Genomic DNA, 26,683 nt, shown 5'->3' on the forward strand with positions numbered 1-26,683 from the left:
ACTCTGGAATTCTGATACCCCCAACTTGATTTTGTCTCATGAATGCTTTCACTATTTCAGCGTCTGTGATTCCACACAAATTTTAGTATTATTTGTTCTAGTTTAGTGAAAACTGCTATTGGTATTTTAAGAGAGAGATTATTGAATGTGTAGATTCCTTAGGTAGTATGGATATTTTGATAATATTAATATTTCCAACCCACGAGCATGGGATATCTATTTATTTCTATCATCATCAGTTTCTTTTATCAGTGTTTTATAATTTTCAGAATATAAATATTTCACCTCTTTAGTTAAGTTTATTTCTAGGTATTTTATTCTTTCTGGATAATTTGTAAACTGTATTTTTAAAATTTATCCTTCTGTACAGGGAAAGAAAGGTCATGAATCACGAAGGCAGATCTAGGAACTCAGTGACTTATTAAAATGTAATAACTTTCATATCATAGTATCCCAGAAGATGAAGAAAGAGAAAAAGGAGCAGAAAGTTTATTCAAACATAATATGGCTAAAAACTTCCCTAATCTGGGGAAAGACACAGATATCAAAATCCAAGGAGCACAGAGAGCTCCCAATAAAGTCAACAAAAGCCAATTATCATGAAGAAACATCATAGTTAAATTCACAAATTACATAGTTGAGGAAAGAATCCTGAAAGCAGCAGTGGTTAAAAAGAAAAAAAAAAAAAAGACCCAAAGGCCATATCATTTTCAATAGGGAAAAGCCAAGATACTTTCACCTACAGTCAGGAATAAGACAAGGATGTCCACTCTTACCATTACTTTTTTTTAAATCGTTTATTGTCAAATTGGTTTCCATATAACACCCAATGCTCTTCCCCACAAGTGCACTCCTCCATTACCACCTCTTCCTTTCTGCCTCCCCCTCCCCCTCCCCCTTCAACACTCGGTTCGGTTTCAGTATTCAATAGTCCCTCAGGTTTTGCATCCCTCCCTCTCCCCAACTCTTTTTCCCCCTTTCCCTCCCCATGGTCCTCTGTTAGGTTTCTCCTATTAGACCTATGAGTGCAAACATACGGTATCTGTCCTCTGCCTGACTTATTTTGCTTAACATGACACCCTCGAGGTCCACCCACTTTGCTACAAATGGTCAGATTTCATTCTTTCTCATTGTCATCTAATACTCCATTGTGTGTGTGTGTATATATATATATATATATCACACCATTTTGATCCATTCATCAGGGAAATACAAATCAAAACTGCAATGAGATACCGCTTCACACTTGTCAGAATGGCTAAAATTAACAACACAAGAAACAGGTATAGACAAGGATGCAGAGAATGGGGAACCCTCTTACATAGTTGTTGGGAATGCAAAATGGTACCACCAGTTTGGAACAGTATGGAAGTTCCTAAAAAAAACAAAAATAGCACTACTCTATGATCCATCTATTAGGTATTTACTGAAAGGATATAAACATAGAGGTGTGAAGTGGCACATGAACCTCCATGTTTATAGCACCATTATCGTTAATAGTCAAACTATAGAGAAAGCCCAAATATCCGTTGACAGATAAATTGATAAAGAAGATGTGGTACACATATAAAATGGAATATAACTTAGCCATCAAAAAGAATGAAATCCTGACATTTACAATGATGAGGATGAAGCTACAAGGTGTTATGCTAAGCGAGAGAAGTCAACAGAGAAAGACAAATACCATATGACTTCATTCATATGTGTAATTTAAAAAAACCAATCATGAACAGATGGGAAGTGAGGGAGTGGTGAGTAGGAGAGATAGAAACAAACCAAAGGAGACTCTTAATAATAGAAGATACTGAGCATTTAGGGAGCTAGGCAGGTGGGGGATGGACTTAGATGTATAACAGGTATTAAGGAGGGCACTTGTGATGAGCACTGGGTGTTGTAAGTAATGAATCACTGAATTTTACCGCTGAAACCAGTATTGCACTATATTGGCTAACTAAAATTTAAAAAAAGTAGTTTGTTGTGAAGCATAAAGAAATAAATGCAAAGAAAATTTATCTTTCTGTGACTTTGTTGTTAGTCTACACAAACACTACTGACATCTAGGTATTAATTTTGTATCCTGCCAGTTTACTGAATTCATTTATTTTAGTAGTATTTTTGGTAAAGTCCTTAGGATTTTCTGTGTATATTATCATGTCATCTGCAAATAGTGAAAGTTTAAATTCTTCTTTACCAGTGTGGTTGTAATTTATTTTTCTTGTCTACATACTGTGGGTAGGATTTCCAAAAGTATGTTGAATAGAAGTGGCAAGAGTGGACATTCTTTTCCTGCTCCTGACCTTAAAGGGAAACCTCTCAGTCTTTCACCATTGAGGTTGAGATTAGTTGTGGGCTTTCCATATATGGCCTCTATCATCCTGAGATGATACCTTTAATTCCATTTTATTGAAAGTTTTTATTATGAATGAATGTTGAATCTTGTCAAATGCTTTCTCTGCATCTATTGACATGACAGTATTATTTTTATCCTTTGTTTTGTTGATATGGTATATGATGTTGAGTAATTTGCAAATTTTGAACCATCCTTGTATTGTGGGAATAAATCCCACTTAATCATGGTGAATGGTATTTTTAATGTATTTTTCTATGTGATTTGCTAATATTTTGCTGAGGATTTTTGCATCTATGTCCATCAAGCGTATTGGTTATAGTTCTGTTTTTTTTTTTTTTTTGTCTTTTTGGGTTTTTTTGTAGTGTCATTTTCTGGTTTTGTTATACTAATTATAGCCTAGTAAATTGTATTTGGATGTATTCCTTCTGTTTTTGGAATAGTTTGAGGAGAATAGGTATTAATTCTTCTTTAAATGTCTGGTATAATTCACTTGTGAATCCGTCTGTTCCTAGTCTTTTATTTTTTGGTTGTTTTTTGATTACCAATTTGATTTCATTATTTATAATCAGATTGTTCAGAATTTCTGTTTTTTCCTGATTTAGTATATGTTTTTTCCTTTTTATTCTTTTTGTTATTTATTTCTGCTGTGGTCTGTATTATTCCCATTCTTCTACTGACCTTGGCCTTTTTTTTTCTTTGTATTCTAGTTCCTAAGGCCTAAGGTTAGATTGTTTATTTCAGTTTATTCTTGTTTCTTGAAATAGACATATTTAAACTTCTTTTCCTGTGTCACAGAGATTTTGTACCATTGTGCTTTCATTTTTCATTTGTTCCCATGTTGTTCTTTTTATTTATTCTTTGACAGCTTCATTGACCCACTGGTTGTTTAGTATAAGGTTGGTTAGTATCATGTTGTTTAGGCACCACATGTTTTACTTTTCCTAATTTTTTTCTTGTGATTTATTTTTAATTTCATACAATTATGGTCAGAAAAGATGCATGGTATGATTTAAAATTATTTTTAATTTATTGAGACCTTTTTTATGGCCGAATATGTGATGTGTTCTGAAGAATGTTCCACGTGCACTTGGAAATGTTTATTCTGTTGTTGTTTTGTTGGTTTTTGGATGAAACGTTCTGTATATATTTGTTATGTCCATCAGGTTTTATGTGGAAATATAATTTTGAAAAAGATTGTTATTTACTTGCTTGGGAAAGTATAAATTCAGAGAATTTTATGAAGTCATGTTTCATGTTTCATACTCCATTCATTTAGCAAAAGGAAAAGGGAAGGCACACATTGATTTTGCTACCCCAATGTTGGTGGTGAAAATTCAGAAAGATTGACATTGACTGCATTTTTTTCATTTAAAATAAATATTTCTTTTGAAGAATTCTAGTAAGACTGATTAATAGTGAAGTATGTTTTCATTCGAGACTTATGATATTCTGTCCCTCACCAAACCAACCTCATCCTTAAATATTATCAGCTCTCTGTCCCTTATTTAACAAAATTTTGAGTTTCTGCTTAAAAATTAACCATACTGTTAATGTAAGTATTATTTGATTATAATTACATTTAAACATCTTGATTAATATATAACTCACATACAGGAGATTCCCCCATTTAAAGTGGACAATTCAATGGATTTTAATATACACTTTTTAAAAAAATAGTTTATTGTCAATTTGGTTTTCGTATAACACCCAGTACTCATGCCAAAAAGTGCCCTTCTCCATGTCCATCACCCATTTTACCCTCTCCCCCACCCCCATAAAACCTCAGTTAATTCTCAGTATTTAAGAGTATATTATGTTTTGCCTCCCTCCCTCTCTTTAACTATTTCCCCTTCCCCTCCCTTATTGTCCTCTGTTAAGTTTCTCCTGTTACACATATGAGTGAAAACATAATGTATCTGCCTCCCTGGCTGATGTTTTTCACTTAGCATAATGCACTCAAGTTCCATCCACGTTGCTACAAATGGCCAGAATTCATTCTTACTTGTTGCCGTGTAGTATTACGTTGGATATATAAAACATATCTTCTTAATCCATTCGTCAGTTGGTGTATATTTAGGCTTTTTATATGATTTGGCTATTGTTGAAAGTGATGCTATGAACATTGGGGTACATGTTTCCCTATGTATCAGCACTCATGTATTTCTTGGGTAAATTCCTAGCAGTGCTGTTGCTAGGTCATAAAGGGATTTCTATTGTAAATTTTTTAAGGAACCTCCATACTCTTTCCAAGAGGCTGGACTAGTTTGCCTTCCCACAAACAGTTTAAGAAGGTGCCTGTTTCTCCACATCCTTGCCAGCATCAGTGGTCTCCTTATTTGTTCATTTTAGCCACTCTGACTGGCTTGAGGTGGTATCTCAGTGTAGTTTTGATTTGTATTTCCCTGATGATGAGTGACGCTGAGCATCATTTCATATATCTGTTGGCCATCTGGATGTCCTATTTGGAGAAGTGTCTATTCGTGTCTTCACTCATTTCTTCACTGGATTACTCATTTTTTTTTTTTGGTGTGGAGTCTGGGGTGTTCCTCATAGATTTGGATACTACCTCTTTATCTGATATGTCATTTGCAACTATCTTTTTCCATGCCATGAGTTGCCTAGTGGTTTTATTGATTATTTCCCTTGTAAAGCAGAAGCTTTTTATCTTGATGAGGTCCAAATAGTTTATTTTTTCCCTTGATTCCCTTGCCTTTGGAGATGTGTCCACGAAGAAATCACTGCGGCTGATGTCAAAGAGGTTGTTTCCTGTTTACTCGTTCAGAGTTTTGCTGGTTTCCTGTCTCATATTCAGGTCCTTCATTCATTTTGAGTTTATTTTTGTGTATGGTGTAAGAAAGTGGTCTAGTTTCATTCTTCTGCATGTTGTTGTCTAGGTATCCAAGCAACATTCATTAAAGAGACTGTCTTTTTTCCATTGGATACTCTTTGCTGTTTTGTCAAAGATTAGTTGGCCATACACTTGTGGGTATTATTCTGGGTTCTATATTCTACTCCATTGGTCTATGTGTCTGTTTTTGTGTCAATACCATGCTGTCTTGACGACGACAGTTTTGTAGTAGAAGCTAAAATCTGGGACTGTGATACCTCTGGTTTTGGTTTTCTTCTTCAATATTAGTTTGGCTATTTGGGGTCTTTGTGATACCATAAAATTTTAGGATAGTTTGTTCTGTCTTTGAAAACAGTGGTGGTGCAATTTGGTTGGGATTGCAATGAATATATTGATTACTTTGGCAGTATTGTCGTTTTGACAATATTTATTTATCCAATCCATGAGAGTGGAATATTTTCCCATTTCTTTGTGACTTCTTCAATTTCCTTCATAAGTTTTCTATAGTTTTCAGCATACATATCTTTTAAATCTTTGGTTAAGTTTATTCCTGGGTATTTTATGTTTCTGGTGCAATGTAAATGGGATCCTTATTTCCATTTCTGTTGCTTCATTATTGGTGTATAAAAATGCAACCGGCTTTTGTATGTTGATTTTGTATCCTGCGACATTGCTGAATTCATGTATCAGTTCTAGCAGACTTTTGGTGGAATCTGTCAGGTTTTACATGTAGAGGATCATGTCATCTGTGAAAACTGAAAGTTTGACTTCATCATTACCAATTCTGATTCCTTTTATTTCCTTTTATTGTCTGATTGCTGATGCTATGACTTCCAGTACTATGTTAAACAACAATGGTGAGAGTGGAAATCCCTGTCATTTTCCTGATCTCAGGGGGAAAGCTTTGTGTTTCTCCATTGAAGATGATGTAAGTTATGGACTTTTCATACAAGACTCTTATGAGATTTAATTAAGCTCTTTCTATCCCAGCTTTCTTGAGGGTTTTTATTAAGAAAAAAATGCTGTATTTTTCAAATATATTTTATGCATGTATTGACAGGATATTACAGTTCTTACCTTTTCTTTTTTTAATGTGATGCATTACACTGATTGAGTTGCGAATAGTGAACCAGCCCTGCAACTCAGGAATGAATCTCACTTGACCATGGTGGATAATTCTTTTTATGTGCTGTTGAATATAATTTGCTAGTATCTTGTTGAGGATATTTTCATCTGTATTCATTAGGGATATTGGCCTGTAGTTCTCTTTTTTTGCTTGGTCTCTGGCTAGTTTGGGAATGAAAGTGATGCTGGCTTTGTAGAATGAGTCCAGAATTTCCCTTCCATTTCTTTTTAATAGCTTGAGAAGAATGGGTATTAATTCTGATTTAATTCTGATTTAAATTTCTGGTAGAATTCCCCAGGGAAGCCATATGGTCCAGGGCTCTTATTTGTTGGGAGATACTTGATAACTGATTCAATTTCTTCACTGAAAATTCTGTTCAGATTTTCTATTTCTTCCCATTTGAGCTTTGGTTGTGTGGGGGTGTTTAGGAATTTGTCCATTTTTTCTAAGTTGTCCAGTTTGTTGGCATATAATTTTTCACATTTCCTGAGAGTTGCTTGTATTTCTGAGGGATTGGTTGTAATAAACACATTTTCATTTGTGATTTTATCTATTTTGATACTTTCTCTTTTCTTTTTGAGAAGCCTAGCTAGAGGTTTCTCAATTTTGTTTATTTTTTCAAAAACAATTTTTATTAATCTGTTCAACTGATTTTTATTCTATATTGTTTATTTCTGCCCTGATCCTCATTATTTCTCTTCTTCCGTTGGGTTTGTGGTGTTCTTATTGATCTGGTTCTACTTCCTTGAGGTGTGCTGTTAGGTTTTATATTTGGGATTCTTTTAGTTTCTTGAGATAGGCCTGAATTGCAATGTATTTTCTTCTTATGATTGCCTTTGCTGTGATTGTTTCATTTTTGTTTTCATTTGTTTCCATATATATTTCTTAATTTCTTCTGTAGTTGCCTGGTTGACCCATTCATTCTTTAGTAGGGTGTTATTTAATGTCCATGATTTGGAGATTTTCCAGACTTTTTCCTGTGGTTGATTTCACGTTTCATAGAATTGTGATCTCAAAGTGTGCACAGTGTGACCCCATTTCTTTTATATTTATTGAGGGATTCTTTGTGACCCAGTATGTGATATATCTTGGAAAATTTTCCATGTGCACTCAAGAAGAAAGTGAGTTCCGTAGATTCAGGATAACGAGTTTTAAATATATCTGACAAGTCCAATCAGTCCAATGTGTCATTCAGAGCCATTGTTTCTTTAGTGATTATCTGTCTATTTGAACTATTCATTGGTGTAAGTGGAGTATTAAAGTTCCCTGAAATTAGCACATTATTATTGATAAGATTTCTTATATTTGTGATGAATTGTTTTATATATTTAGGTGCCACAAATTTGGTGAATAGATATTTATAATTGTTAGCTCTTCCTGATGGATAGAGCCTGTAATTATGATATAATGCCCTTCTTCATGTCTTGCTACTTTCTTTACTTTGAAGTCCAGTTTGTCAGATATAAGTATGGCATCCAGATTTCTTTTGACTTCCAGGAGAAATATAGATATTTCTCCATCTGCTCACTTTCAATCTGAAGGTGTCATCAGGTCTAAAAAGAATTACCGAACATGATTAAGTGAGATTCATTCCTGGGTTATAGGGCTGGTTCAATATTCGAAAATATATCAATGTGATGCATCACATTAACAAAATAAAAGATAAAAACCATGTAATCCTGTCAATAAATACAGAAAAAGGATTTGACAAATTACAGCATCCTGTCTTAATAAAAACCCTTGAGGAAGTCAGAATATAAGGAACTTACTTAAACATAATAAAAGTAATTTATAAAAAGCCCTCAGCTAATATCATGCTCAATGGGGAAAAACAACTTTCTCCCTGAGATCAGGAACACAGTAGGGGTGCCCACTCTCACCACTGTTGTTTAACATAGTGCTGGATGTCCTAGCATCAGCAATCAGACAACAAAAGTAAATAAAAGGTATCAGAATCGGCAAAGAAGAATACTCTAAAAGGAAAACCCAATAGACTCCACCGGAACCCTTCTTGAACTGATCAATGAATTCAATAAAGTTGCAGGGTACAAAATCAACTTACAGAAATCGTTTGCATTTCTATACACCAATAATGAATCAACGGGAAAAAATCAAGAAACTGATCCCATTCACAATTGCACTAAAAACCATAAAATACCTAGGAATAAACCTAACCAAGGATGTAAAAGATCTATACGATGAAAATTATAGAAAACTTATGAACGAAATTGAAGAAGACACCAAGAAATGGAAAAATATTCCAGGTTCATGGATAGGAAGAATAAACTTTGTGAAAATATAATTACTACCCAAAGCAATTTACACATTCAATGCAATCTCCATCAAAATTGCACCAGCATTCTTCTTAAAGTTAGAACAAACTATCCTAAAATCTGTATGAAACCGCAAAAGACCTCAAATAGCAAAAGTAATATTGAAGAAAACCAAAACGGGAGGCATCACAATCCCAGACCTTAGCTTCTACTACAAAGCTGTCATCAAGACAGTATGGTATTGGCACAAAAAGAGACACATAAACCAATGGAATAGAACAGACAACTCAGAACTTGGTCCACAAATGTATGTCCAATTAACCTTTGACAAAGCAGAAAAGAGTATCCAATGGAAAAAAAAAGACAGCCTCTTTAGCAAGTTGTGCTGGAAGAACTGGACAGCAACATGCAGAAGAATGAAACTAGACCACTTTCTTACACCATATACAAAAATAAACTCAAAATGGATGAAGGACCTGAATGTGAGACAGGAAACCATCAAAACCCTCGAGGAGAAAGTAGGAAAAAGCCTCCCTGACCTCAACTGCAGCAATTTCCTACTGGACCCATCCCCAAAGGCAAGGGAATCAAGAACCAAAATGAACTATTGGGACCTCATCAAGATAAAAAGCTTCACTTTTTATCTTGAAAACTATCTTAGAAAACTAATAGGCAACTGATGGAATGGGAAGATAGTTGCCATGACATATCAGATATAGGGTTCCTATCCAAAATCTACAAGGAACTCACCAAACTGCACACCTGAAAAATGAATAATCCAGTGAAGACATGGGCAGAAGACATGAACATACACTTCTCCAAAGAGGACATCAAGATTGTCAAGAGACACATGAAACATTGCTCAGCATCATTCAGCATCAGGGAAATACAAATGAAAACCACATTGAGATACCACCTCACGCCAGTGAGAGTGGCTAAATTGAACAAATCAAGAGACTATAGACACTGATGAAGATGTGGAGAAACGGGTACCCTCCTCCACTCTTGGTGGGAATGTAAACTGGTCCAGCCACTCTGGAAATCAGTATGGAGGTTCCTCAAAAAACTATCGGTAGAACTTCCCCATCACCCAGCAACAGCACTGCTAGAAATTTATCCAAGGGATACAGAAGTGCTGATTCATATGAGCACATGTACCCCAATGTTCATAGCGGCACTTTCTACAATAACCAAATTATGCAAAGAGCCTAAATGTCCATCATCTGATGAATGGATCAAGAAGATATGGTTTATCTATACATTGGAATATTACATGGCAATGAGAACGAATGATCTGGCCATTTGTAGCAAAGTGGATGGAGTTCAAGGGTGTCATGCTAAGTGAAATAAGTCAGGCAGAGAAGGACAGATTCCATATATTTGCACTCACAGGTCTAACAGTAGTAACCTAACAGAGGACCATAGGGACGGGAAGGGGGAAAGAGAGTGGGGGAGAGAGAGGGACCAAATCATGAGAGACTATTGAATACTGAAAAGGAACCGAGGGCTAAAGGGGGAGGGAGGGAAAGGGGTGGTGGTCATCTAGTAGGGCACTTGTGGGGAAGCCCACTGGGTGTTATGGAAACCAATTTGACAATAGACTATTAAAGAAAAAATAAAATAAGTCTCTTGCAGACAGCAAATATATGCATCTTTTTTTATCTATTCTGCTATACTGTGTCATTGGATTGGAGCATTTACATTCAGTGTTATTTTTGAAGAATATGGAATTAGAGGCATTGTGTCCTCTATAGGATTCATTCTGGTACTGGTGACTCTGGTACCTTATGTTCCTTGAAACATTTGCTTCATAGAGTCACCCTTTGGGTCTCTTGTACGGCTGGCTTAGTGGTGATGAATTCCTTCAATTTTTGTTTGTTTGGGTGAAACCTTTATCTTTCCTTCTATTATGAATGACAGGCTTGCTGGATGAAGTATTATTGGCTGCATATTTTCCTGTTCAAAACATTGAAGATTTCCTGCCATTCCTTTCTGGCCTGTCAAGTTTCAGTTGATAGGTCTACTGCCACCCTGATATGTCTACCTTTGTATGTTAAGGCTCATTTATCCCTAGTTGATTTCAGAATTCTCTCTTTATCCTTATATTTTCCAGTTTCACTATGATATGTCATGAAGAAGATCAATTCAAATTACATTTGAGGGGAATTCTCTGTGCCTCTTGGATTTCAATGTTTGTTTCCTTCCCAAGGTTTGAGAAGTTCTCAGCTATGATTTGTTCAAGTACCCCTTCAGCTCCTTTGTCTCTCTCTTCTTCTTCTGGAATTACTAGAATATGGCTATTGTTCCATTTGATTGCATCACTCACTTCTCAAATTTTCCTTTCATGCTCCTGGATCATTTTAATCTCTCTTTTTCTCAGCCTCATCTTTTTGTAGAATTTTATCTTCTAATTTACTTTTTCTCCTCTCTGCCTCTTCAATCCATGCTGTGGCCATCTCTGTTTTATTTTGCACCTCATTTATAACATTTTTTTTAACTCGTCACAGCTATTTTTAAGCTTTATGCTATTTGCAGCAATGGTGCCTCTGTTGTCTTCTATGCCTTTTTCAAGCCCAGCAAACCATTTTATGACTATTGTCCTAAATTCTTGTTCAGTTTTGTTGCTTATATCTGTTTTGACCAATTCTTTAGCTGTGACCTGGAATTTCTTTAGAGGAGAGTTCTTCCATTTCATGACTTTGGCTAGCTTTCTGTGTTTTGTAACTTTTAAAAGCTTGTAATATGTTCTGCACCTATGAGTACTGCTACATTAAAGGAGGCTCATACACTGTCCAGGCCTTGACTGTTCTGGAAGGATTTTTTGAAGGGTGTACCTTGGTCTCTCTTGCTGTGACTTTGGTTAATTTATTTCCCTACTCATAGGGATGTTTTGGACTGTCCCTATGTGTACCTTGGTTTTTTCCTTGAAGTAGCTATGGAAAGTAAAACAGACAGATAAACAGGGAACAAAAACAGAGAAACACCAAACAAATCAAACCAACAATAATCTGACAAAAGTATTTAAAAAAACAACAAACTAACTAACTAACAAACAAACAAACAAACCCAAAGGACATTCTAAAAGCATAAAACCAGAAATACCAGCTACAGATAAAGAGCAGGGTGGAGGCAGTGCTGATGGAAGAGCATATACAAAGAGAGAAATGACAGGGGTGTGGAGAAACAGAAAATGAACATTGACCAGCAAAGAGACTAAAAGGCTTAATCCAGAGAGTGAAAAAGGAGAATCTGGAACATGAGGACAAAGAAACGAAGATGTTACCCAGAGAAACTATATAGTCTGCTTATTCCACATGCATCATGAGAATGGATTAAATATGTCTATTTAAGCAAATCTACAACCAGAAAAACCAGCCCAGAGAAGGGGAGAAATAAGGATGAGACAAGGGAGAATATATCTGAATAGCTAGAGTTGATCTAGAATTAATCATAGCAATGCAACAGTGCTGGTCTTGTGGGAGGGGTTGTCTGATTATACATCATCTATCTAGTCCTTTAAAAAAATTAGTTACCCAGTGCAGATGGGCGTGGCTTGGTGTAGGCTGGTCCTGCCTGCCTCCACTGTGGGTCCTGAGGGCAGATCCTTGAGGTCCCACCTTGGTGGTTGTGGGGAGTAAAATAGTGATACCCCTTTCTCTTCTCCTCAGACCACATGCCCCACTCATTCCTTTGGATCATTTCTCACTGTGCCCCTGGTGCAGTCAAGGTGAGCCATCTATACCCACACCAAGCTGAGTTCCAAGTTCTCACTCCATGCACATTAATGATGTCACTTGAAATGTAATCCTGTGAGCCTGGCACTTCACAGCAGGGGACTAGTTTCTCCTGATGCTAGCTGTGCTGCTGGAGTACCACCTAACCTGAAGGGAACTTCTTTTGTCCCCTGGCACAGAATTGCTGCAATCTTTCTAAGGAAAGCTGTTAGAGATGGGATCTCTCTCCAAAAGCCCTGTGGTTAGGGATTGTATGATAGGATCCCTCTCAATCCCGGGCTGAGGTTTTTCTCTTGTACAGATGCAGTCCTATGCTTTTCCAGCTGTTCTTTCACTTTCTTTTGTCTCTCCTCAAAAGGGGACCCTTCCCCTCTGCACCTCCATGTCCCGACCTGTTTTTATCACCCCCAGTTTACAATCATGCACCTATGAGGCTGTCCTCCTAGTAGACCACGTCTTCTTTCCTCCCAGACTCTTGGGGTTTGGAGTCCTTTGGCTTCAGCCCTTCTTTGTTTGAAAGATGTGGGCGGGAATGAAGTACGAACCCCCTACTTCCTTGCCATGTTTTCTCTTTAGTATATATTTTTTAACGTTTTGTTTATTTTTGAGAGAGAGAGAGAGAGAGAGAGAGAGAGAGAGAGAGAGCGAGCAGGGTAGGGTCAGAGAGAGAGGGAGACACAGAATCCAAAGATAGGCTCCAGGTTCTGAGCTAGCTGTCAGCACAGATCCCGACATGGGGCTCGAACCCACAAGCTGTGAGATCATGACCTGAGCTGAAGTCAGACTCCTAACCCACTGAGCCACCCAGGCGTCCCTCTTTAATATATTCTTAACCTTGCACAGCCATCACCATAACTTAAGTTTAGAACATTTTATCACACAACATATAAACCCTGTATGCCTTAGCAGTCACTGCCCATATCCCATTACCTTATGCAACCACTGAGCTATTTTCTGTCTCTATGGATTTAATTATTTTGAACATTTATATAAATGGAATCACAGAATATGTGGTCTTTTTTGACTGGCTGCCTCTAAGTACCATGCTTTTGAGATTCATCTATGTTGTAGTTTGCATTAGTACTTCTTTTTTTTATTGCCAAGTAATATCCATGGTATGGATATAACAACATAATCAGTTGATAGACATTTGGGTTTCCACTTTCTGTATATTATGCATAATGCTGCTATGAATATTTGTAATGTGTTTTTTTTTGTTTGTTTGAGCACCTATTTTAAGTTTTCTTGTGTGTATATATATATATATATATATATATATATATATATATATATATGAGTCATATGGCTGGAGGGATTTAAGACACCAGAGTAGTATGGGGACCCTGAACCTGTCTCATCGCTGAAACACAGCTAGATCAGCATCAAACTATTTTGGACACCTAGGAAATTGATCTTAGCATTAATACAACATTCTGCATAATATGAGTGAGGATCTTGGCTGGTACCTGATGCAGAGAGATGAGCTGGGGAGTGAAAAGCAGGAGTGTTGCTGTGAATAGGGAGACATTTTTGCAGAGAGGGGACAGAGAGAGAAAGAGAAAGGGGGCGAGAGTGCAGTGCATTGGGATTGCACAAGAAAAGCATTCCCCTGAAAGTAGCTGCAGATAAAGAGAGAGAAAGACTGAAAACATTGATAGGAGACTGGACAAGGAATCTTTTCCCCAAAACCGTTGGCAGGGGAAAACGGGAGGGTTTCAATACCACTAGTTTTATATAAATGCTGACACACAACGAGTGTCTGAAGTTTCACAGCTGAGTGCCTGTCAGTAGTCTGGCAAGGAAGCAGGGTAATTCCCCAGGAGCAGGCAGTGCAGTCTGAGAGCCCCATGTGCCACACAGGGAGAAGCAGTTCCCCTGCTTGAAGTGCATTCAGTGGAGGTGATGCAGCATCCCCATGGGCAAAAATCCCAGTAGACCCCAGAGTGATGCCATGTTTACTGATATTGGAACAAAAATGTCAGCTGAGTGCATCAAAACCTGGCACCAGCAGTATGTTGTGATTTACCAAACTCTGAGTATCTGCCGCTATGCAGTCACGCAAATATTTTTTTTGGGACAAGTTGCTACCCAGCCATTGCCCATCAAGGTCCTTCCCCAGAAGATCAAGATGTGTCCAAACCATATGGGTTTCTGAAGCATGAGGTTTTGCAACAGCCTCATCTGAGATAAAATTCTAGAGGGAGGCATTGCCTGGCAGTCAGTCTGCTTAAACACAGACAGAGTAAAGACAGAGAGTAGACAGAAGCCTGAGACAAAGATGTGATTGATTGCACATTTGTAAGGGTGGAAATCCCACCTCTGGAGAATAGAGAGTGGGATGAAGGCATTTTAACCTCTAGCACGCTCACACTGATCTACTCTAGTGAGCTAAGTAGGAGATGAGAGCCATTACACCAAACCCTGCCCACCAGTGCCCTCCAAGCACATTCCCCAGAAGACCAGCACAAATCCTAATCACGCACTGAGTCTATGGACCATAGTGTGTTGCAAAGTTGCAATTCTGGGGGAAATTGGATCTACCTTCATTCAGGTTTCATTTTATTTAATTATTAATTTGTTAATTTTCTTTGCTACTGTTTTTATGTTGTGTTCTTTTTGGTTTTTTTTTCTTTTCTTTTTCTGTCTTGGATAGAGAAAGGCCAAATTTTTTATTCTACTTTATTTTTTTATTATATTATATTATATTTTATTATTTTTTAATTTTTAATTTTTAATTTTTTTACTTTTTTATTTCTTTTCCTTTTTGTCTCTTTTCTATCAAGCTTCTTTCAACAAGCAGACTGAAACAAACTTAGGATTTAACTTCTTTTATTTGATTTTGTTTTGTTTTGTTTTCAATTTTTAGGTTTAGCTTTATTTTATTAATTTTTTCTTCTCTATAAGGAGAAGATGGAGGAAATCACCCCCCCCCAAAAAGAACAGAGTGAAATGAAAGCCAGGGATGTAATCAACATAGATATAAGCAAGATGTATGAACTAGAATTTGAAACCATGATTACAAAAATAGTAGCTGGGGCTGAAAAAATCATATAAGACACGAGAAAATCCCTTTCTGCAAAGATAAAAGAACAAAAGTCTAGTCAGGCTAATTTTAAAAATGCCAAATCCTAGATAAAATCTCAAATGGATGCCATGATGCCAATGATGGGTGAACCAGAGAAAGGAATTAATGATATAGAAAATAAAATTATGGAGAATCATGAAGATGAAAAAATAAAGAAATGTCTTAAACACACAATCCAACTTTTCACCAAATAGAGCTGGAAAAAGAACATCAAATAAATACCAAAACCAGGAGAAGAAGGGAGATCATAAAGATTAGAGCAGAAATCAATGATATTAAAAAAAAAAAAACCAGTAGAACAGATCAATGGAAGCAGGAGATCGTTTTTTAAAGAATTAACAAAATTGCAAAATCCTTAACCAGATTTCTCAAAATGAAAAAGGAAATGACCCAAATAAATAAAACCATTAATAAAAGAGAAGAGAATACAACCAACACAATGGAAATACAAAAAATTATGAGACTATTGTGAGCAATTATATACCAAAAAATTGGGCAATCTGGAAGAAATGGATAAATTCCTAGATGTGACCTTCAGCATCATGTACTATTTGTATTACAAGTCGCTGATCAAATTGCACTTATCAAATTAACATTTATTAGGAATGTTTGCTCATCTTGTCGAACACTCACAGAACAAGTTACTTGCAATCCAAGGTTCTACTGTATTTGGTTTTTCAGGAACTAACTGGATTACATATATAACTTATATTTGGCCATGGTTTAATTTTTCTTTATAGTTCTTATGAAAATACGTAAAATATTTTCTATTGTAAGACTTTTCTAGAAATCTTTTTTATGGTAATGAATGTATTACTTTAATGCTTTCCTTGCAAAATTAAAATCATTTTTTATAGTTTTACTGTCAGTTTAAATTTTTTAAAAAATTTTTAATGTTTTTATTTATATTTGAGACAGAGAGAGACAGAGCATGAGCGGAGAGGGGCAGAAAGAGAGGGAGACACAGAATCTGAAGCAGGCTCCAGGCTCTGAGCTGTCAGCACAGAGCCCAATGCAGGGCTCGAACCCACGAATGTGAGATCATGACGTGAGTCGAAGTCGGAGGCTTAACCAACTGAGCCACCCAGACGCCCCACTGTCAGTTTTAAATTGTGTTCACGTGTTTGAACAGTTAGTATAAATTGCTTTAAGTAAAGCCATATAATTTAAAACAGAAAATTTATATTTTTATTTGTATGAAAAGTATAGTACATTTTATACTCTGGGGTTGCTTATGAATCTTAGTTACTGATTTGACATTGTTTTGTAGCCATTATTCATTATTTCATGGGAGCCAACCACATTTGATCCCCTGTTACAACCAATGCCACATTTATCAAAGTTTGGTATGTATCCACTGAAAGACATATTTTTTCTGTATAAAACCACAGGAACCAAATATCAAATATATAACTTTGTTAAAATTATATTATAATCAGTTTGCAAATGGAAAAACATATTAAAATTATTTGTAAAGTCAAATAAACAAAGAGAAGTTTGATTTTTTAATAGTTTATTGTCAAATTGGTTTCCATATAACACCCAGTGCTTCTCCCCACAAGTGCTCCCCACTATGACCATTACTCCCCTTCCCTCCCACCCTCCCTCTCCCCCTTCAGTCCATGGTTTCTTTTCGGTATTCAATAGTCTCTCATGATTTGTGTGCCTCACTCTCCCCAGCTCTCTTTCCCCCTTCCTCTCTCTATGGTCCTCTGTTAGATTTCTCCTGTTAGACCTATGAGTGCAAACATATGGTATCTGAACTTAATAAGTGTTTATCAATGTTTTTTATACATCTTTGTAAAATGTTCACTCTGTAACAAAGAAATGATTGTAAATCAAAATTGAACTTGTAAAATCCCCTATGTTAGTGATTGCAAATGAATTTAGATATCAATTAACCTTAATAAAGCTCTTGTATTTTTTAAATTAAGAATAACCAATGTATATGGAAGATGCAGATCCACCTTTATGAAAATCTTTTGTATCATCACTGCACATTCATTCCATCCTCAGGAATTTCAGAATCTCTTTGCTCTCCTTTGCCTTGTGAAACATTTCAAAATCCTGAAAAGAGTTAAAATTAACTTGTAATATATGGCAATGAGAAAGAATGAAATCTGGCCATTCATAGCAACATGGATGGAACTTGAGGGTATTATGCTAAGTGAATTAAGTGAGGCAGAGGAGGACAGATACCATATGTTTTCACTCATAAGTGTAACAGGAGAAACTTAGCAGAGGACCATGGGGGAGGGGAGGGGAGCAAATATTTGGGGAGAGGGAGGGAGGTAAACCATGAGAGACTCTTGAATACTGAGAACAAACTGAAGGCTGATGGGGGAGGGGGAGTGGGGGAAGGAGGTGATGGGCACGGAGGAGGGCACTTGTCCCGATGAGCACCGTGTGTTACTTGGAAACCAATTTGACAATAAACTATAAAAGAAAAGATAGAAATGATAAAAACAATAAAAAACACAAAAATTAACTTGTAAATCATGCTGTAATCTCCACTTATTAAGTTATTAAAATAAAGTGTCTAGCTAAGTTTGCTAATTATCTTCCCTGGGCCTTTTGTCTACCAGCCAAGTTAGTTAAAAGAATTACCCCCAAGGTATCTGTTATTTCATGCTATAATGTATGGTTAAAAATACTGTACATCTCAAAACAAGCAGCATGATATACTTTCCTTTTATGTTTTTTTCAATAATGAGCTACACATTGCTTTATCTTCAGGAACATAATTAAGTTAATGTGTAAATGAAGAAACCTTGCCCTCACAGCCCATAAACGTATTGTTTCTTCATGTATATAACCTTAAAATATGAAAATAAAATAAAAGAAAAATGGACATTTACTCTTACCCCACAATATTCTTGGCCATTGAATATGTGAGGTGGTAGAGCCCTAGGGGTGGAAACTTTAGTCTTCATTTCCTGAAGTATTTTCAAACTCACAGAAATATCTATTAATTCATACTTTATTTTGTTAGTATCTAAAATTCTGGTAACTTCTTCCTGTCTCTGCTTTACCTAAGTAGACAAAGATATAGAAAGATAGAAAGATGTTAACCAACTGACCCAATGTTTTATGTTTTATTTTTGTTTTCTCTATCCATTATGCTATGGAAGAGGATTGCCTTTTAATGTTGTGATGCTTTTTGGGAGAGAAAAATTAGGTTATTTTCTTGTGATAAGCACATACACACAAATATAGTATATATGTAATATGTCAATATGTTTAATATATATATGGAGAAATACAGTAAAAAGTCAGTGGGAGTTAAAAATCTCCAATGGGCTATAAATATTTGCCATATTGATTTCAAACTGCATATGAAATTGTATGAACATTCTGCTAATAGCTGAAGCACACATTTCAACACATCACTGCATCAATTTATGCTAATATCTATGGTAGCTCTGTGTATGAAATGGATAGGATACCAGGTTTTGAAATTTAAAGGAAAACACTGCATGTTCTAAACAATAATAGGAAACTACACTTAAATGAGGAGATAAAGCCAAAGAATGAGAAAATAAATCAGAGGATTAAGCTTTACAAAAAATGTGAGTGAATAAAACTGGTCAGTTCTTGCTATATCCTCCTATAAGAACTATTAGATTTGTGTTATCAGTTTAAAGGCTGTATATGTACCCCCATTGTCTTTTCCCCTGAAAAACTACTGCTAAAGTAAAATTGTAATAATTGGTTATCTTTTAAACATAGTTTAGGGGCACCTGGGTGGCTCAGCAGGTTAAACGTTCGACTTCAGCTCAGGTAATGAACTCGCAGTCCATGAGTTGGAGCCCCATGTCAGGCTCTGTGCTGATACCTCAGAGCTGGACTCTGTTTTGAATTCTGTGTCTCCCTCTCTCTCTGCCCCTTCCCCACTCATTCTCTCTCTCTCTTCTCTCTCTCTCTCTCTTTCTCTCAAATAAAAAATAAAACATAAAAAATGAACATAGTTTATAAGTACATTTAAAAAATAACTGTAACATAAATCTTAAAATTTGATTTTTCTACATTTTCACATGACAATCTTTGGCAATTTTGCCACATAAAATTCTATAATGCTAAAATAAGAAAACATACGTAAAATCAATTTGACAAGTACAGACCCCAGTTTATTCAATTATGACTTCTGTGAAAGTGCAAAAATATAATTCAGTCTGGCTTAGAAGTCTATTTCCAACTGATAGGGAAGAAGTTTCTGAAATTCCATCATGCAACATTTTTACCTTCTACCTTCTGAGGCTCATTAGTCTTCAAAATTTCAAAAGCATGATGCATGTGATTTAAGTCACATTTTTATAGTGTTTTTTCAAAACTTTTTCAGAGGAACCTCATTATGAGAACAGTTGCTTAAACTAGTGCTAGTCTAAGTGTAATATATGAGACCAGCATCATCAGCATTATCCCATCCCCAAACTGTAAAATCTGAGAATGACTCCCAGGAATGTTTTAACAAGCCCTCCAGATGATTTTTATGTTATGGTTTGAAAGACATAGACCAACAGTTGGGTTAATCTCCTGTATCCATTAAGGTCCTCATTGATTCCAAATCATTCCTTCTTACAGAATCTTAGTACCATATCCAATAGCATAAATTATAATGTTCAAAATAGTGAAAAGGCCTATCATTTTATTTTTAAAACTGCTTCTTGTTATTTTTGTTTCTTAGTACCCAGCTGAAATCCCTAATCTGGTTGTAAAGGCTTTATGCAGAAGCAGTGCACTAATTCTAGGCTGAGATCAAATCTCATTGTTCCTTTCATCTATCATGGTGTCTGACACACAGACGAAGTGTGATAAATATTTGTTAGCCATTTATAATCAATTCTAAATTCTTCAGTTTTCATGCTTTTTCAAAAAGTTTGCAGAATGAGGTTCTTAGATATATAACAGTACTTGTATAGCTGAACTAATGTGATAAACGTTAGCCAGCCAAATGTGACTATTGAGTACTTGAAGTGTGGCTAGTCCAAAATGAAATGTTCTATAAACACAAAATATATTCTGGATATTGAGTACTAACATGGGAATATAATGTCTTTTTAAATATTAGTTATATGTTGCAATGAAAATGTTTTATATATTTTGTGTTAAATAAAATATATTAAAATTAATCTCATCTCTTTTTTAAAGTCTTTATTAGAAAATTTAAAATTACACATGTGGATCACAATATATTGCTGTTGGAAACCACTGTTCTTCAATATTCCTACAATGTGGTCAAAATAATTAATCTAAACTGTAATCTAAGACATGTCTGATCTATGCAAATATACATTCTTCTTAGAAATTAAGTTTGTCTTGGGGAGCCTGGGTGGCTCAGTCTGTTGAGCATCTGACTTCAGCTCAGGTCATGATCTCACAGTCTGTGGGTTTGAACCCCATGTCCGTCTCTCTGCTGACAGCTCAAAGCCTGGAGCCTACTTCAGATTCTGTGTCTCCTCTCTCTCTGCCCCTCCCCTGCTTGCTCTCGATCTCTCTCTCTCTCTCTCTCTCTCAAAATAATGACATTAAAAAATTTTTAAAAAAGAAATTAAGTTTGTCTTTTGGAGGTTACCCAGTTTTCTCTGAGGATTTGGGTCATCTACTCACTGGCATTTTCTCTCTCCTATCCTAGGAAGTGTTTTTATCTCTTCCATCTCCCATCCTAAACATCCTGAAAAACAAGTTTCTTTATCTCTTCCAATTGAAACATATGCAAAATTACTGGAAATACTAAAATTGGCTGAGTTCAGGACCACGAAATTTCCCCAGTCAGTCAGTCCTTCGAGCACAACCAGGGTGTGGGCAATAACTGCATTCTCTGTTGTCTCGTTCCCCTCCCATCCCTGAAAACCTAAAGAGGGAGGAACTGAAGAATGAAAGACAAGAAGGAGATGGTAAAGTCTTAACACAATCCTGAAGTCCCCAACTAGGATGTATTCACTCTAGTCTTTTGACTGCTAAGGCTCTTTTATTTCCACTCACCTCTCTAGACCCTGACATGCTGGTATAATACACTTTAATGGAACCCATTTTTTCCACTTAAAGGCTACTTTGCAGAAGTAACTCAGAGGAAGTCACATCATTACCGCCTAAGGCTGAGCTATTCAAAGTCTCAAAACCTGGCGGTGCCTTTTTCCAAGACCCTTGCTAAGAGCCATTGGCCTGTACGCTCCAGATTGGCCAAGAAATTAGTACCCTTGTGACGAAGGAACCCTGGAGCATCTTGACTGCCAGCCTTGGGGGAAGGTATAAACTCTGGGGTGATAAACTGTTAAAGCTTCTTTTCTCTCCTCATTGGTGGAGAGGCACAGGGGAGGACTGGATGGAAGAAATACTTTTTTTTTTTTTTTTTTTTTGGTCTGGCAACCACAGCCACAAATGTATGGCTGAGAAACCTGAGGAAGAAAATGACCAAAATACACTGTGATGGTACATAAAGAAATAAATTAAAACTTGTATTCCCTAAGTTTGTAGTAACAGAGCAAGTGGCATCAATGCTTACTTGGACAGGAAGGGACGGGACCTGTCTTTGATGCTTTTTTTCCAACTTGGGGAGGTGACTCCTTTCCCTGTCCTGTGTCCCTCCCTTCTTGAAGAGAGTAAGCTTTCCTTCTGGGATTTGATCTTTTTGTTTGTTTGTTTGTTTGTGTAATAGTGGGTTCAATACTTCCTGACTCTCCTGGCGCTTCTTCCCTCCACCTGGTTTAAAAAGATGACTTTGTGCTTTAATGTCCACTTCCTCTGCAATACATTCATAGCTCCTTATTCTAGAATTTATTTTCATGTAAGTTGAAGATATTGATAATATTTACAGGATTTCGTTGGTTTGACAAAATTGAGCAGTAGAAATTGACAATAAAGAGCTAAAGAACTTCAGCACCTGGGCTCTTGGGTGGCTCAGTCGGTTAAGTGTCTGGCTTCAGCTCAGGTCATGATCTCATGGTTCATGGGTTAGAGCCCCAAGTCAGGCTCTCTGCTGACATCTAGCTCAGAAGCTGGAGCCTCTTTTGGATTCTGTGTCTCCCTCTCTCACTGATCCTCACCTGATCATTCTGTCTCTCAAAAATAAATAAAAAACATAAAAAATTATAAAAAAGAACTTCAGCACCAGTTTTTCTACTACGCAAATTTGGATTCCATCATTCTACCACTTGATAATTATAGATTTTGGGCAAATTACTTCCTTCTGAATGTCAGTTTCTCAGTTATTAGTGTATGAATGTGAATGGTGATGCCTACCTCACTGCATCATTATCAGGATTAAATGAATTGAGTATGTAAAAGTGTTTAGCACGTGGTCTGACATGTCATAGTTCAGAAAATAAAAATTATTATTAAAAATTTGTAATGTTTAGTTATTTTCAAAAGAGATAGAGAGAGACAGACCCCAAGCAGGGCGGGGCAGGAGTGAAGAGAGAGGGAGACAATATGAAGCAGGCTTCAGGCTCTGAGTTGTCAGCACAGAGCCTGATTTGGGGCTGGAACTCAGGAACTGTGAGATCATGACCTGAGCTAAAGTCAGATTCTAAACTGATTATTGATGGTAAGTATCAGGTTTCTTGCATGATGTTTGGGAACAAACATATCAATATGAATAAGAGGAAGCATTTACCTTCAAGTTCCTCACTCAGAGTGATAACTGATAAAGTGAGATGTATGCAATGTAGAGAAATTGAAATCAGGCTAAGTGAGTCAAGGCAGGTATCCCTGAAGAAGTGAGAGCTAAACTGAAACCTGAAGGATGTGTAGTATGCCAGTAAATTATAATAGTAATGAAGTTTTAGGTAGAAGCAACAGTCATAAAGCAATGCAGTAATTGGAGCTTTGGGAGCAAGTGGAGAAATAGAAACTGAGGAAATAAATAGGCAAAAGCACACAGGCCTTCAAGTTTCATGTTAGATTTTGACTTTTAGACTTTCCAAGGCTGTTTCTTGTTTTATAAAAATGTGGAAAATCTTAACTTGCAGATTTGCTGTGAAGATGAAATAAGTGGAGATGTTACCTAAGAGCATCTTTCACTTATGAGGTATTCAAATCTCATATTAATCCATGGATAATTAGACAGGTCTAAAGGATTTATCTCTTGGAGTGAAAGGTGGATCATTCTAGCATGTCAAGGTGATTTGAAAGGAGGAAAGATTGGAAGCACTTGAAGCAGGACATAAATGAAATGACAATAGTGAAAGGCAAGGATATTTAGGACAGGGGACTCTTAGAATTTGGATACAAGAGTGAGAAAGCCAAAGGAGGTGGATATATCCAATGAAGGAGTCTAGGAGCAATTTGAGATCTCCATTTTATTTTAATATTCCTTTATGATAGCAGTGGTAAAAAATCTAATTCTTTCGATTGTTTTCATTATCTTTCTGGTGTGAGATTGTGACTTATCTTCTCATTTTGCTGTGAGCTCTTACTTTGGTGCCACGCCAAATTAATGCACTATTTCTTAGAACAGGTTATCTTTGACAACCTAAAATAAAATGGTTGGTATGACATACAAAATTCAGGTTAACCTATTATATAGGATGTTTGTGATAATTATTTTGAAGTAATTATTTGTAAAATAAAAAACCTCCATTTATAATTGTAGCTGAAAGTATCAGGTATGTAGATATTTGGTTATTCTTCACAGCCTACTTGGGCAGTTTGTATCTGTGTTCAAAATCATTCTAAAGAATGGGCCAGAAACGTGTGGGATTGGAAAAATATACTCTAAGGAAAGTAGAATACTTCTTGTCCTTTTATATATGTGACTTTATATTTGTTTACTTACTTATTTTTTTACTTGTATAAAGAATTACTATCAAAGACCACTCATTTGGCCAGAGACACTTGTGGTTTTACCAAAAGAATTACCCCTCAAGTTAGTATGCTACCTATTTTTCTGAGTTCATCGGCCAGCCAGTGGCCTCAACTCCAACCTCTATCAATGTGCATGACTCATTGACCATAGAAATAATACATGAATTCATGCACATTGTAGAAGTCAAAACCATATGAAATTATAGAGAGTAAAAAGTAAAATTACACTATTACCTTCTCTCTGCAATCCTCCTCCTAAAGAAAACCACTATTAACAGTGTGATTTGTATCATTTTTAACAAACATGATGACATTTATTAAGTTAGTTATAAGGGAGAAAAGGTCACTTCTAACATGAAATTTAAGTACACTGTCTACATTATTTTTTTGCTTATTGTCAAGTTGGTTTCCATATAACGCTCAGTGCTCTTCCCTACCAGTGCCCTCCTCAATGATCATCACCCCCCTTCCCATAACCCCTCCCCCTCCTGCCCTCAGTTTGTTTTCAGTATTCAAGAGTCTCTCATGATTGGCCTCCCTCCCTCTCCCGAACTATTTTTCCCTATTCCCCTCCCCATTGTCCTCTTTTAAATTTCTCCTGTTAGAACTATGAGTGAAAACATATGGTATTTGTCCTTCTCTGCCTGACTTATTTCGCTTAGCATGACACCCTCGAGGACGATTCACATTGTTATGAGAATAGCGACGTTTCATTCTTTCTCATTGCCATGTATTATTCCATTGTGTATATAAATCACACCCTCTTGATCCACTCATCAGTTGATGGACATTTAGGCTCTTTCCATGATTTAACTATTGTTGACAGTGCTGCTATGAACATTGGAGTACATGTGCCCCTATGCATAAGAACTTCTGTATCCCTCGGGTAAATCCCTAGCAGTGCTATTGCTGGGTCATAGTGGAGTTCTAATGTTAATATTTGAGGAACCCCCACACTGTTTTCCAGAGTCTCTGCACAAGTTTTCATTCCCACCAACAGTGTAGGAGGGTGCCCATTTCCCCACATCTTTGCCAGCATCTATAGCCTCTTGATTTGTTCATTTTAGCCACTCTGAGGGGTGTGAGGTGGTATTTCAGTACGGTCTTGATTTGCATTTCTTTGACAATGACTGATGCTGAGCATCCTTTCATGTGTCTGTTGGCTGTCTGGATGTCTCTTTGGAGAAGTGTCTATTCATGTCTTCTGCCTATTTCTTCACTGGATTATTCATTTTTCAGGTGTGGAGTTTGGTGAGTTCCTTATAGATTTTGGATACTAGCCTGTCTAGCCAGTCTGATATGTCACTTGCAACTATCTTTTCCCTTTCCATCAGCTGCCTATTAGTTTTCTTGATTGTTTCCTTTCAGTGCAGAAGCTTTTTATCTTGATGAGGACCCACTAGTTCATTTTTGCTCTTAATTCCCTTGCCTTTGGGTATGTGTCCAGTAGGAAATGGCTGCTGTTGAGGTCAAGGAGGCTGTTTCCTGCTTTCTTCTCTAGGGGTCTGATCGCTTCCTGTCTCACATTCAGGTCCTTCATCCATTTTGAGTATGTTTTTGTATATGGTGTAAGAAAGTGGTCTAGTTTCATCCTCCTGCATGTTGCTGTTCAGGTCTCCCAGTATCAATTGTTAAAGAGGATGTCTTTTTGTTTCATTCGATACACTTTACTGCTTTCTCGAAGATTAATTGGCCATACATTTGTGGGTCCAGTTCTGGGTTGTGTATTCTATTCCACTGATCTATGTGTCTGTTTTTGTGCCCATACCATACTGTTTTGATGATGACAGCTTTGGAGTAGAGGCTAAAGTCTGGGATTGTGATGCCTCCCATTTTGGTTTTCTTCTTCAATAATACTTTGGTTATTTGGAGTCTTGTGGTGTCATACGAATTTTAGGATAGTCTGTTTTAGCTTTATGATGAATGCTGGTACAATTTTGATTGAGATTGCATTGAATGTGTAGATTGCTTTGGGTAGTAATGACATTTTTATTTAATTTTTAATGCTTTATTTATTTTTGATACAGAGAGAGAGACAGAGAATGAGAGGGGGAGGGGCAGAGATAGAAGGAGACACAGAACCAGAAGCAGACTCCAGGCTCTGAGCTAGCTGTCAGCACAGAGCCCGATGCGGGGCTCAAACCCACGAATTGAGATCTGACCTGAGCGGTAGTGGGAGGCTTAACTGACTGATCCACCCAGGCGCCCCTGGGTAGAAATGACATTTAACCAGTATTTATTCTTCCGATCCATGAGCATGGAATACTTTTCCATTTCTTTGTGTCTTCTTCAATTTACTCCATAAGTTTTTTATAGTATACATTGCACAAGTCTTTAATTAGGCTTATTCCTAGGTATTTTATTGTTTTTCGTGCAATAGTGAGTGGGATCAGTTTCTTTATTTCTCTTTCTCTTGCTTCATTATTGGTGTATAGAAATGCAACTGATTTCTGTATGTTGAGTTG

At 36.6% G+C, this 26,683-nt stretch overlaps 1 protein-coding gene and 1 non-coding gene across 2 annotated transcripts; both read right to left on the reverse strand.

Moving 5' to 3' along the window:
- Positions 1-17,417: 17,417 nt before the first annotated feature.
- On the reverse strand, positions 17,418-21,446 carry LOC115284402 (SH3 domain-binding glutamic acid-rich-like protein 3). The gene is made up of 3 exons (XM_029931109.1): positions 21,399-21,446; positions 18,281-18,448; positions 17,418-17,483 (listed from the first exon to the last, which is right to left on the reverse strand). The coding sequence occupies exons 1-3, from the start codon at positions 21,444-21,446 to the stop codon at positions 17,418-17,420; spliced, it is 282 nt and encodes a 93-aa protein (XP_029786969.1).
- A 2,753-nt stretch (positions 21,447-24,199) lies between these two features.
- LOC115284498 lies at positions 24,200-24,354 on the reverse strand. The gene has a single exon (XR_003905246.1). It is a non-coding gene; the product is annotated as a small nucleolar RNA SNORA62/SNORA6 family (small nucleolar RNA).
- Between the last annotated feature and the right edge of the window lie 2,329 nt (positions 24,355-26,683).

This window comes from Suricata suricatta, chromosome X, assembly GCF_006229205.1.
Source record: "Suricata suricatta isolate VVHF042 chromosome X, meerkat_22Aug2017_6uvM2_HiC, whole genome shotgun sequence".
Lineage (NCBI taxonomy): Eukaryota > Metazoa > Chordata > Mammalia > Carnivora > Herpestidae > Suricata > Suricata suricatta.